At 47.8% G+C, this 16,959-nt stretch overlaps 1 protein-coding gene across 15 annotated transcripts in view; it reads left to right on the top strand.

The window, feature by feature from the left end:
* Window positions 1-16,959, top strand: part of MEGF11 (multiple EGF like domains 11) — a 368,267-nt gene that overhangs the window by 289,037 nt on the left and 62,271 nt on the right. For all 15 annotated transcript variants that reach the window (XR_012494704.2, XR_016020868.1, XM_088797313.1 and 12 more), the window contains 3 exons: window positions 3,152-3,398; window positions 4,706-4,826; window positions 12,450-12,586. Coding sequence is in view for 13 of the 15 variants with exons in the window: in XM_088797313.1 (XP_088653439.1) it covers window positions 3,152-3,398; window positions 4,706-4,826; window positions 12,450-12,586 (505 nt within the window). In the remaining 2 variants the exon portion in view is untranslated. The remainder of the gene's footprint in view (window positions 1-3,151; window positions 3,399-4,705; window positions 4,827-12,449; window positions 12,587-16,959) is intronic.

Genomic DNA, 16,959 nt, shown 5'->3' with positions numbered 1-16,959 from the left:
ATATAATATGGTATTATTAACTATAGTCATCATGCTGTACATGACACCCCCATGACTAATTTATAATGGGAAGTTTGTACCTTTTGACCACATTTGCCCATTTTGCCTACCCACCCCCACCCCCACACCACCTCTGGCAACCACCAAACTTCTCTGTATCTATGAGTTCGGCTTTTGTTTGTTAGATTCCACATATAAGTGAGATCATATAGTATTTGTCTTTCCGTGACTTATTTCACTTAGCATAGTACCCTCAAGGTCCATCTGTGTTGTCACAAATGGTAAGATTTCCTTCTTTGTTGTGGCTGACCAATATTCCATTGTATATATAATACCACATTTTCTATCATTCATCTGTCTATGGACATTTAGGTTGCTTCAAGTCTTGGCTATTGTAAATAATGCTGCAGGGAACATGGGGGTGCAGATGTCTTCTTGAGTTAATGTTTTCGTTTCTTTCAGATAAATACCCAGAACTAGAATTTCTGGTCCATGTGGTAGTTCTCGTTTTAATTTTTTGAGGAACCTTCATACTGTTTTCCATAGTGGCTGCACCTATTTACATTCCCACCAATACACAAGAGTCTCTCTTCTCTACATCCTCGCCAACATTTGTTATTTCTCATCTTTTTTATAATAACCGTTCTAACAGGGGTGAGATGATATCTCCTTGTGGTTTTGATTTGCATTTCCCTGATGATTAGTGATGTTGAGCACGTTTTCATGTACCTGTTGTCCATCTGTATGTCTTCTTTGTAAAAATGTCTATTCAGATTTTCCGTTTTTTAATCAGATTGGGTTGTTTTTCTTTGTTTTTTGTTTTTGTTTTCCTTTAGTTTGTTTGTAATTCTCTATATATTTTGGATATTAACCCCTTGTCAGATATATGATTTGAATTACAAATATTTTCTCCCATTTGATCAATTGCCTTTTCACTTTGTTGATGGTTTCCTTTGCTATGCAGAAGCTTTTTAGTTTGATGGAATCCCATTTGTTTATCATTGCTGTTGCTGCCTTTGCTGGGTTAAATCTAAAATATCATTTACCAAGACTGATGTTAAGGAGCTTATCCACCCATGTTTTCTTCTAAGAGTTTTATGGTTTCAAGTCTTATATTCAAATCTTTAATCCATTTTGAGTTAATTTGGGGATATGGTATGACATTATTTTGCATATAGCTGTCCAGTTTTTCTAGCACCATTTATTAAAGTGACTGTCCTTTCCCCATTGTGTATTCTTGGCTCCTTTGTTGTAAATTAATTGACTGTATACATATGGGTTTATTTCTGAGCTCGCTATTCTGTTTCCTTGATCTATGTGTCTGTTTTTATGCCAATATCATACTGTTTTGATTACCATAGCTTTGTAATATAGTGTGAAATCAGGAAACATAATGCCTCCAGCTTTGTTCTTCTTTCTCAAAATTGCTTTGGTTATTAGACTTGATTTTTGCCTCACTCGCTGTAGTACCAGGTGGAAAATTCAGGGTTATGCTCACTCATAATTTGGCAGCTCGGTTTATGTGTGTGAATGTTTGGGGCACAGATTAAGACAGGTGATAGCAAAATAAGATGATTGGGATTCCGGGCCTTGGGTGGTTCCATGTACTAAAGGATGATGGACAGTCTCCCTGACACTGATCACGTGACCCTTGTCCACAAGTGGGAGATACATGCAGGAGTTGGTGGGGCTCATGGAGTGACTCCTCCATCACCCCTGTAGTCTCCACAGATCCACTCACTGGCTTCACTGGAACTTTGTACTCTTGTACATGCATAACACTTGAGTGCCACTATCTCTGTTCACACTGAGCCTGCCCCAATGACACCTTCCCTGGTCCCACTCACCTGCCCTCTTTCCTCTCTGAGTGTCTAAACACTAGAATCACTGGGGCACAAAGGCCAATTAATCATGTCCTTGTCTCCAGGCAGTAGGTTTACCAGCCCTTCCAGTTTGCCCAGGACTGAGGGAGCTCTCGGAATGCAAGACTTTCCATGCTAAAACTGGGACAGTTGGTCACGTGATAGGCAGGCAAATGAGCCATCTTTTACAGCCCATTTCAGATGCCTTCTCTTCTAGGAAGGCTTGCCTGGCGTCCTTAGCTAGGAGCAATCTTTCTCTCCGGTGTACGTCTCCTAGGACACTAGTTGTGCCTGTCCATGCCTGAATTCCACACCCAGCCCTACTCCAGGATTCGAGTGAATGAGGTTTGAGTTTGAGGACATCTTGTTGTTGTGTGTCCTGTATGCATCAGGTGAGGGTCAGGCTGGGAAGTGACAGCAGGCTGATGCCCTACCTGGCGCTCTGCCATTCAGCCCCTTTCCACAGCTGTAGAGTATGCGTTTCTGCAAAGGTATCACTCTGAAACATTTAATTACATATAAAGATCTTGAAGGCTGTCTGTCACCTTCTTTTTCCTGATTCTTCTGAAGTTGGCTGCTTGGAAAGTAATGAAATTGAACGGAAGATGAAGCAACGGGGGCAGGGGGGCAGGGATGTAGGCATTACTGAAAGGGAGAAGCAACAGGAGGGAGAGACAGTAAAGGGCGGCAGAAAACTGGAGCAAGGGGAGGGACAGAGTTAGAAGACACGTTCAAGGAGAGTGAGGTGCAAGAGGTAAGAAAACTAATGAGTTTCTGGATGAGAGGGAAATAGTTGGGAAAGATAGAGAATGGGAGCTGGGCTGGGCTGGGCTGGGCTGGGCTGGGCTGGGCTGCGGAGGTACCAAGAAGGGGAGTAGGGCCACAGAGAAGAGGGGTGGCAGACCCGAAGCAAAAGGGCCTGGCTAAGAGGAACAGAGACAGCCAACCAAGAAGAGTTTAACAAAGGCAGAGGGAAGTAAACAGCTGGCAGTTCCAGAATTTCAATACAGGAGCGGGGGCTTCGGGAGGCATTGGTTGGAATAGAATGGCCTCAATTGGGAGCTGCGTTGAAGAAACAAGCTTCTTAGGTTGTATGGTTATTTGGGTGGTTTAGCAGAAGAGCTGATGGAGGTTAGGAGGCGCCAAAACTTCCCTCCAGATACCGCTTACTACTTCCTGTCCAAGGAAGAGCGATGCAGGTACAGAAAGCCACTTGGGCATCGGGTCCCCACCCCCACCCCAAGCAGAGTGCTTGGGTCCCTCAGCCCTGACCGGCTCCTCTCTTTCAGGCTGTGACAGCGACCACTGGGGCCCCCATTGCAGCAACCGGTGTCAGTGCCAGAACGGTGCCCTGTGCAATCCCATCACCGGCGCCTGCGTGTGCGCCGCCGGCTTCCGCGGTTGGCGCTGCGAGGAGCTCTGCGCGCCAGGTACCCACGGCAAAGGCTGTCAGCTGCCGTGCCAGTGCCTCCACGGCGCCAGCTGCGACCCCCGCACCGGCGAGTGTCTCTGCGCACCTGGTTACACCGGAGTCTAGTGAGTAAAACGAACAAGATGGGGGGGGGGGGGGGCGCGGATCCACCTGCTCTCTCAGCAGGCAGCTGCATGGTCCCCACCTGCTGCTCAGGTGGGCCGGGTGACAGATGGAAGTTCAGGATAGTCCTGATAAATATCCTGCCAAAATATTAGAGCCCTGCTTGTCGGGCCAGAGTGACTGGTGCAAGCTGAGTCTATGCAGGGATGGGCGCTACCATGGACAGAGGAGCTCAGTAAATTCCTCCTAAGAGTTCCTTCCTGGTCAAGACTCAGACCTTCACATGGAATTCTCTTTTGATCATAACCCAAATGCCTGCTCTCCTAGGGCCTGGCCATTCCAGCCATTTGAAACAGAAGGAGTAAGGGCCCTGGGCAGATAGCAGGCATAGATTTGGGGAGTTTATTGTGCCTGTTCCTTTCCCCTACTTTCTCCCCTCAGACCCCAAAAAGCCCCTCACTCCAGTTCCCTGAAAAGTCTGTATTGACAGGGGACCTCCAGGCTGCTTAGTTGTGACCGCCTCAAAGGCAAGATTGAAGCACACACACACACTCACACACACATACACACTCACTCACACACACTCATACACACTCACACACGGACACACACACACACACACACACACAGCAGAGGCTCAGTGGTACCCCCAACAACCCTAGATCCTGCTAGGACACTCAAGGACTCTTGCCACAGACACATTGACTGCAAGTGTTCTCTGCCCCCATATCTGGCCAGCTCCAGCTAAAGGCCAGGGCCACTGGACTAAGGCCCAAGGTCAAGACCCTATGCAAATCCTCCCCCACACCTCAGCTGTGCCCAGTCCCTGCGCATAAGCCTGTCATGGTACATGAGACCCTTCCAGAGCCTGGAAGGGGAGCATGCCCCAGATTTTCCCTCTTTCTGCATCCAGGCAGATTCTGGAAGGCCAGATTCCAGGTCCACTTCTCAGTGTCTTTGCCTATGCTGTTCCTTCTGCCGTTCTTCCCATTTTCCTGGTGAAACTAACCTCAACTTCAAGACTCAAGTAAAATGTCACCCTCTGAGGGAAGGCTTCCTCAGCTCTCCCTGCCTAGGAGAACACTCTTCTTTACACTAAAAGCACATGCGTTCCACTTCATTATATCTGAGCCCTGCTTTCCCCTCCTGGCAGGAAGCAGGACTGCACCTCAGCTGACAGGCCTAGTACAGTTCATAACTGTGAACTCAGTAATTCCTGGGAAGCCCTAGAGCATTGGAACCGGCAGCACTGGGGCCCTGCCACCTGAGCTGATGCTGCTGCATCTAACACCTCTGCTTCCCCATGCAGCTGCGAGGAGCTGTGCCCACCTGGGAGCCATGGGGCTCACTGTGAGCTGCGTTGCCCCTGCCAGAATGGGGGCACCTGCCACCACATCACTGGCGAGTGTGCCTGCCCCCCAGGCTGGACGGTAGGTGGACCCGCGGGATCTGGGCAGGGCACTGTAAGAGGTCTGAGCGCGCCTCACACGCACTGGAGGGCTGAATTCCTCTCCCGCCCTGAATACCCTCTCTCCTAGTTATGGTCATCAGCATCATTAGACACTGCCCTAGACACAGCTTGGAAGCCTAGGGCTGCCATCTAAGTGCTGTGTGACCCAAGGCAACTTGCTTAACCTGTCTAAGTCTGTGGTCCCTCCAAAGAGCTGACTTCTTCTCATAGATTGCTTCTATCCTTGTGCATAGATACTCACTTCAGTTGCCATGGGCTCTCACGCCCAATGCTGACCCTGAAAAAAGCCCTCAGTTACTGTAGACTCTGCTTTCCCATCTGTAAAATTGACATAACAATAGTCAGCCTGCCCTTCTTAGCTGCCGTGGTTGGCAGAAGACTCAGATGAGGACGGGTATATCCAAAGTGCCTTGCAAACTCAGGTGTTCCACAGGTACTTGTTCTATGGATCCCTGGATGCCACAGACAATCCACAAGCCTCCTTTCAGCCAACACGCTCCACCTGTGGAAGCCCTGCTTCACCCTTCACAGACCCAAGTTCCTCAGAAGCAGCGACTCATCAGGCTGACTTTCCTGTTTCTTGTTTGTGGGGGAAGCTCAGTGACATAGCTGGCTGCCTCCCCCTGGGGCCTGAAGCTTTGCAAAGCCAGAGAGGACCGGGCTGCCAGCAGGAGCAGGATACCTGGGGAGGCTGGGAACGTCTAGGTCACGCGGGGTGAGCAGGGCCCATTGGTGTAGGCACAGATTTGCCAGACTTTTTTAGAGCAATAAAGGACCTGGGGGGGTCATGTGGTTTGGCAGCCCCCAAACCTGGCTGCACACCGGAGTCACAGAGGTTTGGGGTGAAGGACATATTCCCAGGCTCCACCAGACACCTTCTGGGGCCTGGGGATCTCTATTTTTAATTAGCTCCTCAGATGATTCTGAGGCAGCCAACTCTGTCTGCAGGTCTGCATTTGGAGCCATGGCATGTTCTTCTGTTTTTCCCAGAACCCTTGGGTTTCTTGAGGGTAATGGTGGGGATAGGGAGTCTAATAATTAGGACCCTGCTCCATTTTACTTTACGTACTTTCTCTATTGAGGTTCTAGGTAAGATTTCACATACAAACAGGGTCTCCCAGTGTTAAGATGTTTGAACACCACTGGTCAATCAATACCTTCCTTTCTTACGTGACGAAACTGAGGCCCAGAGAAGCTAAGTGATCTGCCCAAGGCCACACTGCTGGTTAAGAGGGAGGTGAAGCGAGAATCCAGGTCTCCTGACTCTTGAATACCAACCCTTGGCGTCTGTCTGTCTGTCTGTCTCTTCTGAGGACAAAGGGGCTGCTGCCACCTGTCTCACACCTGCCCATTTCTCCCACCCTGACCCACTCTCTGGAAAGGCCTTCTCATCTGCAGCCAGCTTCCAGCACCCCAGCACCTGAGAGCTGTGTCCTCGGGGACCCAGCAGCAGCCAGTGAGGTCGGTGAGGAGGTGGGGAGAGAGAGGCCACTGGCAGGCCCTGTGCCTCCAACGGCCTCTCTGGAGAGAATGATGGAGGCCGGGGATTGTAGAGGGTAAGGGAGGAAGGCAACATATGGAGAGATTTGTTTTTCTCCCCAACACAGAGACAGGTTTGTTCTTTCCGAAGACAGGAAACTGTCAATAGACGCTTTAGATTTGGGGACTTTAGGTTTTTACTTTTTATTGTAGACAATTGCATTTCTATTTTTGACACAGCATTTAACTTGCAGATTTGTATGAATTATTAATACCCCTTATGCATGCAGAGTCAAAGTATCTTGAAGCTGCATCTCAGGCCCGAGGCCCCTCCCAGGGAGGGCAGGGGCCAAGGAGACAGTGCTGGGCAGAATGGCCCTGCTTTGTCATCCTCTGTGGCTTCACTTTCCTGTTGCCCCCAGGTGGCTTCAGCCACACTCCGAGACCTGAAGAATACAATTGCTAACTCACACAGTGCAGCTCCCCAAATAAATGAGGCACTGTGCAGAGCTGGAGAAGAGCCACCAGGAGAGATTCCTGGCCCCCAGCCCCTGACTGTGCCCACAGGACACTCCACTTGCCCAGCTGTGGTGAGCCCCTTCCAGGAGGGGGATTTGCAAGAGCCTGGGGAATTATTTTCTTTCTTTTTCTGGGCTCTGAGACCTTTCAGAGGAGAGAGACCAGGTGTGAGCAGCATGATGAGAGGGCACTGCCAACAGACGTGGAGAAAGGAGGAGATATGCTCGCTCCCCCACTCCAGGACTTCCCATCTGATGGTGGAGACTGGATACAGTGTGTTCACGTGCATGTGCATGGACACACTCACACACACATGCAAACGACAGGCCTGAGGAGCTGGGGTGCAGGACCAGTTAGCATGGAGGGCCAAAAAGAGGCGTTTGGAGCTGAGGTTGTACAACCACAGACGCTCCGGTTTGGGAAGAATGATTCACGGTGCTCCGTGCCCTGGCCTGTCGGCTGGCTCATCTCCACGGCACCCGCACCACCTGCTGTTCACTGTTTGTTGAGGGCATCCCTGCCGTCTGGGACAGAAGTGATACTTAGAAATGCCTTCAGCTGCTTGGAGAAGCAGTTGTCTTATTGGCATGGTCTGGCGTCCTTTCCCCACCTTGGCCCCTCCTTTATGCTCCATTTGGCCACCTTCCACTTAAAGTGCGGCTGGTTTTCAGATTTTGACAAAACCAGTTAACTGGTCTAACCAGTTCTGAGAGGAGCAGGATGATTGCTTCCCCTCATCTCCAACCTCCTAGATGCCACACAGCCCGAGATCCCACTGCAAGTGGAGACTCACACTCAGTCGTCTATAGAGCACGTCTATAGGGCCTTCAGGGCAAAGCAGCACAGATGGGCGGCCTCAACAACAGAGTTTATTTTCTCTCAGTCCTGGAGGCCAGAGTGTAAGATCAAAGTGTTGGAAGGGTTGGTTCCTTCTGAGGCCTCTCTCCTTGGCTTGTAAATGGCCGTCTTCTCCGTGTGTCTTCACGTGGTTGTCCCTCTGTACCTGCTTGTGTCCTAGTCTCTTTTTATGAGGACACCAGTCACACTGAAATAGGACCCACCCTAATGACCTCATTTTAACTTGATTACCTCTATAAAGGCCCTATCTCCAAACAGTCAGATTCTGAGGTGCTGGGGTTAAGATATATGAATTTGGGGGGAAATAACTTAGCTCATAATAACAGGAGAGAAACTATAAGGCCACAGCCTTCTCTTAAACTGACGTTTCCTGCCTGCCCTCTCCCCCTGCCTCCCCACAAAAGGCTGTTTTTCCAACCAGCAGTAATTGACTAGTTACGAGGTTCTCGTCCACTCTTCTCAGTCCCAGGTTATACTGGGCTCCTACCCAATGTCACCTGATCAGATACCCACTTGGGTTAAATTAATATTAATTAAGGGTCCGCTCTTTAAGGCACTGTACTAGGTTTCTTCACATTTCTTTTTTTTTTTTTTTATTAAATTTATTGAGGTGACAATTGTTAGTAAAGTTACATAGATTTCAGGTGTACAATTCTATATTACATCATCTATAAATCCCATTGTGTGTTCATCACCCAGAGTCAGGTTCCTTCACATTTCTAATCTCACTTAATCCTTATAACCACCCGGGAGACCTGAGGTTACCACTCCCATTTTATAGATGAGGAAACTGAGGTCCAGTATGATCACATAACTTACCGTGTTCAATCATTTTTGAATGTGTATGTGCATATGGCCCCATATGTATTGTTACTAATTTATCCCTAAAACTCTCTGCAGTCATCTGGGAGGAGGTAGAACTGGGATTTGAGGGCAAGTCCTGCACCGGATTTGAGGCCGGTGTTCTTTCCACCACACCCGGCAGCAGGCCTTGCAAGGTATCAACTTGTTTAAGGTCCCTGTAGCTCAAACCCAAGGAGGAGCCTGCGGTGCCTGCAGTTGACTACTGAGTGGGGCTAAAAGAGTTGTTCACCCACCTGTCCCAAAAGTCTCCAGGATGCCTAATTTCCCCCAAAGTGTTGGAAGGCAGTATCCTCTGCACCAGACTTTCCCCCTGCCCTCCTTAGGGGGCCCTGGTCCTGTCTCAGGAGCTCTGAAGAGAAAAGGAACCTGCAGCCTAATAGGATGGATGGGGTGTGTGCATGTGTGTATGCGTGGGGTCGGGTGTAAGTACGTGAGGGCCCCCCAGGGCTCCATGATGGGGGGTAGGAGGTATAAACACTGCCCCCCAAGGTGACTCAAAATATCTTGTCAGGATCAACGTCCTTCTCCAGGCCAGGGCTGCAGAGGACTGACTCATGGTGTCCAGAAAGACTCCTCTTTTCTTTCAAGAATCCCTAGAGCTTTCGGGGTGCAGTGAGAAAGGCAGGCTCCTGCCACACCCAGGGCACCCCCCAACCACCTCCAGGAGGAAGAAGGACCCCTCCTTTGGTAGCTTTTCCCTGCCCCTCTCCTCACACACGCACTCATCTCACAGTTCTGGGCGGCTGCCTCTGTCCCCTCAATCCTCCCTTTCCTCCTCCCGCCCCCCCCACTCTCAGCCCCTCACTGTCTGACCTATGTGTGTGGAAGAGAAATCAGAGCTGAAAAGCCTCCCACTTAATTCATTACAAGTAAATTGGATGATATTGAAAGATGTCTCTGGTCAGCAGGATTTTCCTGACTAAACTAGCTTCCTCAGGGTTGGCAATTATTGGTACTTAATAATTATGTGTTGGACTAATTGATTAATTAATTGTGGGAGAATCCTTCATCTCTGTAAGAGATGTAACTATCTCTGGTGCAGGAGAGACTGGAAGGGCAGCAGGAGACAAGAGCAGGTTCAGACTTCTGTTTGATAAAGACCTAAGATTCATACGTATAATTTTAAGTTATCTAATCACCACAAAGCTAATACAGGAGGGAGGGGAAAGTCATCCCCTGCCCCATTCACAAAGCCCACTCCCCAAAGGCAAACATATTCAAATCTCCTAGTTTCTTCTGGCATTTCCCTGCATAATTCTTCATAACATGCTTTATTGCCATTTCCTGGCTTTGCCATTGTAGACATTTGCTGAATCTATTGACTTCCTACCGTAGGATAAGATGCGCCTCTGTCATACACGTGCACACGGGCACCCTTCCCTCACCCTCTCAATGGAGTTTTATTACAATTTGGTTAAATCATTTTTTAATGTTTATGTACATGTGCCCACATATGTATTGTTATTAATTGATCCCTAAATCTCTCTGCAGAACTCTAAAATGCCTTTCCATAAAGTCAGACACGTCAGAAATCTCTCAGTTTGGTTTTCGTTTCTGTTTTGATCTTGAGGCCACATTCACAAACTCCTGCCTGCTTCTGCTCCTGCTGCATAGTTGTCATTCTAGGATTCCTTTCACCACCATCCTGGAATTCCTTTCACCTCTCTCTTCTGTGGAGTCCCTATTTCCAGAAACCCGTGTCTTTCTTTTTTTTGGATAATTCTTTTTGATGGAAAAAAAAATCTTCCAGTAGCTTCCGGAGAAAGTACTCATGGAAAGTAAAATTTTTGAGTCTGTTCAAATTTGAAAATGTCATTATTGAATCCCCCACTTGAATGTTAATTTAGGTGGGTGTAGGATTCTAGGTGGGAAATTATTTTCCTCCAAAACTTTTAAGGCATTGCTCCATTGTCTTCTAGTTTCCGGTTAAGAAGTCTAATACCTTTTGATTTCTGATCTTTTGTATGTGAGTTTCTAAAAACTTCGAGACTCATTTATTTATCCATAGAAATGTAAAATTTTTGCAACAATTGGGCTTAATGTTGGTCTCTTTCCATTTTTTGTGCTGAATATTATATAGGCCCTTTCAGTTCAGAAACCAATGCTTTCCATCCTTCCATTCTAGGAAATTTTCTTGTATTATATTTCTCATTTAATTTACCCACCTCCACTTTTCTTTTTCATTGTCTAAAAGCCCTGTTAATTAGATGTCAGAACCCCTGGACTTATTTTCTAATTGATTTTATTGTATTCTCTCTCTCTCTCTCTCTCTCTCTCTCTCTCTCTCTCTCTCTCTCTCTCTCTCTCTCTCTCTCTCGTTCTCCAGCCTGCTTTGTAGAAGATTTATTCACCTTTATCTTCCAGCTCTTCTATTGCAATTTTTTAAAATTTCTGTCATCTTATATTTACTTTTTAAGCACTATTTGCTATTCTCTGGCTACCCCCTTTTTAGCTCTCTGTTCTTTCACAGATACAAATACTTCATCTAACTGCCTAAGGATATCCATTTTTATTATAACAGAGGCCTTTTCTTCTGTTTTCTTTGCTCCCTGCATTGTTCCTTTTGTCTATTTGTCTGCTTTGGTCTTCTTTCATGTTAAAGCCTTCTTGTTAGAAGTCTTCTAACAAGTCTTCTTTATGTTAGAATCTTTCATGTTAGAGCCTCATTTCGGATACGTAGTGATCCTGGGCCACCTGCTCATGTTTTACCATGAGCCTCAGAAAATCTGGTTGGAAGCCTGGGGGAAGGCGGAGATGTGGTTGTTGGCTGATGGGATCCTCAAATATCAGTATCCATAGGTCTTTCCTCTTGAGCTCTCAGTGTCCCCAGAAAAGAGTCCTCCAGAATCCTACCAGAGGGAGTATAATCTGGGAATGAACATTCTGGGAGCTGAGAGCAAGCGAGGAGAGCAGAGAGTCTGCTCATTCAGCAGGCAGGGTTTCCCAGCACGCCCATTTCGCACAGTCCCCCACCCCCAGCTATGCTTGGTGTCCCTGTGTCCAAAGCCAATGTGGGTCAACATGTCTAAAAGGAAACTGCCGGTCTTGGGAAGTCACCTGGCTATTTGAAATAGGGGCAAAACATCTGGGGTCTAATTCCCTCTTTTGTAAGTTTTCAAACAGTTCTCTTGTTTCACCTGCACCTTGGCCTTCTGCAGTTCCTGGTGTCTCTGACTCCTGAGCTTTCTGAGGTTACGGAGCAACCTGATGACTTCCCACACTTCCTTTGCTGGCGCTTAGCCTTGCTGAGAAAGCAGAAGCCTCAGCAGTTCCATTCCTCCATCTGCTCTTCCATCTTCCATTATGTGACATCTCTTGTCTTCTGCGGTCTCTTCTCCCATTCCTTTTATCCTTCTGGTTTATACCTTTCCTTCTCTCCTCTCATGTTAGCTGGGTTTAGGAAAGGAATGGAGATGAATGTGTTTCCAGACTACACGTTTAATCACAGTCTCTTCCTTGTTTTTCCTCAGCACTTTATTGTGTACCAGTGTGAGAGCAATTAGAACCTGGTACTCGGGTTACCTGTTTTCTTGTCTCTCTCCCCGGTAGACTGGGAGGAATCGAATCTTACTCATATGTGTATATTCTTAGTGTCTAACACAGTGCCTGGTATACAACAGGCACTCAATAAATGTGTGCTGAATAATGGGATGAGCAAATTGGCCTCAGTCTCCCGTCTCTAAAATGGGGCTTTGGAGCCATGATATCCAGCTTTCTGTGCTTCTGTAATTGAGGAGAAAGTCCCACGGAGGGGATGGGTGGACCCTTGGGCTGTAGCAGCTGTGCCACTTCCAGGAGAGAGTGGTCCCCGGATTGCATCTCCGAATCCCCACTTGTTTGTGTCCTCCCTCCTCTGTTTCAGGGAGCTGTGTGCGCACAGCCCTGCCCGCCAGGGACCTTTGGGCAGAACTGCAGCCAGGACTGTCCGTGCCACCATGGAGGGCAGTGTGACCATGTGACTGGACAATGCCATTGCACAGCCGGATACATGGGGGACAGGTAAGGATGATGTCATCTCACTCCTTCTCAGAACAGCCTTGCAGAGACCAGCTGAGGTTTACCAGCCCACAGCATTCTCCTGCCAGCTTTCCCATTCCTTCCTCAGAAAGTATTCTGAGTCCTCCTGCCGGGGAGTTTCATTAATTTATCCTCCCTGCCCCTTGGCTTGCTGAGTGTACCCCCTCCCCCAGCCCAGTGACCTGAGCCCTGAACTTACATTGACTCACTTGGGGAAGCAGGTGAGCACCTACCATGCACTCTCTACTTTCTGCCCTCTTAGAGGGAGGTAATGGCACCCATAATCCAAAGAAGCTGAGAGTGCCAACTCAGTTTGCACATTTTGCACGATTTCTTCTAGAAGGGGATTTTTATGCCTACTGTGAGTTCTGCCAAATGGATCATGACATCAGTTTGCATCCTCGGAAGGCCTGTGGCTTGAAAGCAAACTGAACAAGGACACCCATGTCCTGGGATCAAACCAGCCTTGCAGAATGGGTAATCCACAAACACATAACTGAGGAATCACCGTGTGCGCACATTTGCTACAGGAGGAAGGATGCTAGGATGACAGGAAGGTGCTGTGAAGGAAGAATGAGAAACAATGACCAGTGTGTCTGGTGGCCAGTGAATTCAGAGACGGAGTTTTTTGCCTGTAGGACCCAGGCTACGCCTCCTCCCTCACACTCTCAGCCACATGCATGTCTTCAAGCAGAGAGAGGGCCGGGGAGCAGAGGCTCTCACACCCTTGCCTGGTTCTGGAGGACCCATGTTTCATCTCCGACTCTGGGTTTTGTTACTCTTCCCAAACAAGGTGAGGCAAGGAGAATGGTTGTTCGCCATTCCTCTGCCTTCCTGGCCCAGGTAACATCAGGAAGCACGGATGGGGGCTGAATCAGCCAATGAGTCCTTCTGTCCAACGTTACTGGGCTCCTCCAACTTCCACTGGAGTCAGCCTAACTCCTTAGTGACAGCCTGAAAAGAGCTTTGTCATTGTCAGCGCAGACTTGCTGACCCCTAGCCTGAAGTCTTCAAGACAGACCTGATCTCTTTGTGAACAAGTGTACGTCTCCATGAGCTTCCCAAGCACAGAACATGGGGTGTTACGTTTGGGGATCCATCCCTCCCTGAACTGTGTCAGAGACTGGGTCTCTGGCCTAAGTGGGGGAGAAAGAACTGAAGCAGTGAGCCCACCTTCCCATCCTCACCATCTCCCCCAGTAAGGAAACACTCAGAATGAACCAGGAGGGACAGGAGCCGGAAGACCCTAGAACCAGAGCAGGGCCCCTTTGTTTCAGTCCACTTTCACATGAGCAGGAAGACAGCCCATTTAGTGTTGTAGATGAGCAGGCTCAGGGCTCCACCTGGCTGGACTCAACACCAGTGTGCCCTGCCTCGTTGGCACTCCCAATTTTCAATGCCAGGATGTCCCAAATGGAGAAGTCATCCTAACCACTCTTCTTGTTGGGTCCCAGCCCATGATCCTGGGGCAGAGAGAAATCCCAAAAGCCATACGGTCCTCTAGCAAGCTTTGCCAATCAACTACAGAGACAAGTTCAACTGAAGGGCCAGGTAACATTTGGGTTTCCCACCTAAATGGGCTGCCTGGTATTTAATATTTTGTAAAATTGCCTCCATTAATTTTGTAGGTGACAGCTGCATTAACCCACCCCAAATCATCACGAGCATATTAAAATTGAGTGGGTGTAATAATGCAAGCCTCCCCAGATAGGCAGAATCCAGTGCAAATTAAACACGAAACATAACGAGGGTTTTGCAGCTCATTTTGTAATTTAATTGAGCAATGTATCTGGTTGTTAATGGCAATATCAGACACATTAGATTGATATGTTGCAAAGGAAGGATGTTTAAGTAGAAAACTAATTCCTGCTGTGATTACCCTTCTGTTCCACAGGCCCTGTTATTAGCGTGCTTTGTGTAAAATTCATTAGCAGTCATTGCTTGATCTCTAAATAAATAAGTTATTTAAATTGTGAGTAGAAAAAAAAAAGAGGCTGATTATGTAAATGGATTAGGATGTCAATATTTCATTTCCAGATTCTTTTGCTGGGGCTGTGGAGTCAGTCCCTTCATAAACATGGCAGGGTGGGTAGGGGAAGTGCCCTTCAGAGGAAGCTCACTGCTCAGGGCTCTGCCCGATGCTGCTGGATGGGAGGGAACAGGAGTGTTCCAGTGTCAGGGACGAGGAGTCAAGAGGTATCTCCTGGCTTGGGTTCCTTCCCCTGATGTCTGAGACATCTGAGGAGAACCAAGCTCCATGACTTCAGGAAAAATCCATTCTGAGGTTGAACAGGGATTAGCGATTCAAGTAGTGATTTTCTAGCTCTTCAATGCTTTGTGTCCTCCCCTTCTGCCTCAGTTTCCCTTGTTACCTCCCCTATCCTGCGTCCTCTTGTCCTTCCTGTCTTCCACCTTCCATTCCTTCTCCATATATCTCTTTTCTTTTTTTCTTCTTCCTCCCTCTCTTTTCTGTTCTCTTTCCTTTCACGAGGCCTCAGACTGGCTAAAATGCAGCAAGATTTGTAGGAAAATGCTCTGGGGGTGAAGAGTCACCTGACCTGTCTGCATCTCAGCCTCCACAACTGTAAAGTAAGGGTTATGGGAATATCTGCTGCTTCAGGGGCCTGGGGACGTGCTTTGGGGCCTGTGCAGCTAGAAGTCCCTCTCTATCCAGTGCCCAGCGAGGTAGCTGTCATTACCCCTGCTGCCTGTTCATTCTGCCAGCGTCCTTTTGCCACAGTGGCTCTGAGAGGGGAGGGTGAGTGACATCTTCCTGTGAGGGAAGTCCTCAAGGCTAGACCCTGTCACCCTCCTCAGGCCTCAGTCGTTGTAGGCTCAAGGCAACAAAGAAGAGAGACAGAGACACCCCAACGTGGTAAGACTTATGCCCAACACACTGGTGGCTCCATCCCCCGGGTCCTTGCTGGTGGCCGCTACTGCTTCGCTGGTGTCTGGCCACTCATCCTCACAACAGGTAACCGAGGCCGCCCCGGCTCAGGAGCTCCGGGCCTATTGTGGAAAGCACTGCTTCCAACTCAAGACTCCACGAGATTAATAAAGAAGCTAAGGATGTGTTTTTTTAAACATCTTTTATTGCTTCCCCCCCTCAATTATTGTATAAAATATGTAGAAAACCTGGAAAATGAGAAAACATGACAATTAAAACACTCTAATTCCTCAGGTCCACTCCATTTTTAACATTTTGGAATTCTTCCCTTCGAGCTTTTTGTACCAGAATCTGAGGCAGAAGGTCAGACGGGCTGTGTTATGAGAATTACAGAAACAATATTTGCAAGAGTAACAATAAATTACATTCCTAATTGAGCCCTTACCATGTGCGGGACAACTTTCTCAACGTTTATACACTCTGTCTCCTTTAATCCTCAAACAATGAGGTGAGGTCTCATTGTTATCCCGTTTTATGACGAGGGAGCGGAATTGTAGGTCAGTTCTCCATTCCCTGCACCGTCGAAGCAATGCTGGGACACGGATAATCCATAACCGCAGAGGCCATTCCTGCTGTCTCTGGGACACAGGAGTCACCCCCCCGTTTTTACCCCACAGGCCCCCAGGTTTACCCCTTGTCAGGATCCAGTTGCTATGACAATGGATTTGCATCCCCTGGGAAATGGCCCTGCGCTGGGGTGTTGGGCATGTCCAGGAAGCCAGGTAGTCAGCAGCAGGGGTCACACCCTCCCCCCCGGAATCCATGACCAATGGCTGTGCATCTGTAAGTCACATAATTATCATGATGCTGTGACTCTAAGTACCAGGCCTGAGCAGAAGGACACAGGGGGACCAGTCCTGCTTTTTGAGGGACTTACCAGTTGTTGGGAGAAGCTTAGCCCCGGCCCTGAGGGGGTCCCCAGTCTGAGGAAGAGGACTTCTCCAGTCTGCTAACAGCTTGTACTCAGGGAAGTTCCACACTGGCAGAGGAGATACGTCTTCTAGTATGACAAGGGGAGACTATACATCTGCCCCAAAGACTCAAAAAAAAACCAACAAAAAAAATAGAGACAGTGAATAGAAATAAAATTATCCCATTTCATCAAATCTAAGATGCCACCAGTTGTAAGATGCGTCATTATTTTATATACTGCTAAGAATGAAAAACACTGATAATTAAACTATGACATGCCATCAGTTATAAGATTTTACTGATTTCAAAAATGTTAAAATATATTTTTAAAACATAAGGTTTAGTGTTTAGTAGGTACAGAAATTTCAGTTTGGGAAAATGAAAAGGTTCTGGAGGTGGATGGTGGTGATGGTTGCACAACAGTGTGAATGTACTTAATGCCATGGAACTGTATACTTAAAATGGTTAAAATGGTAAATTTTGTGTTATATATATT

This window comes from Rhinolophus sinicus, chromosome 3 (genome assembly GCF_057876585.1).
Source record: "Rhinolophus sinicus isolate RSI-liver-muscle chromosome 3, RSI-T2T, whole genome shotgun sequence".
NCBI classification, from domain to species: domain Eukaryota; kingdom Metazoa; phylum Chordata; class Mammalia; order Chiroptera; family Rhinolophidae; genus Rhinolophus; species Rhinolophus sinicus.
Note: the sequence above shows the minus strand (reverse complement) of the source record. Positions and strands in the feature narration are given on the sequence as shown.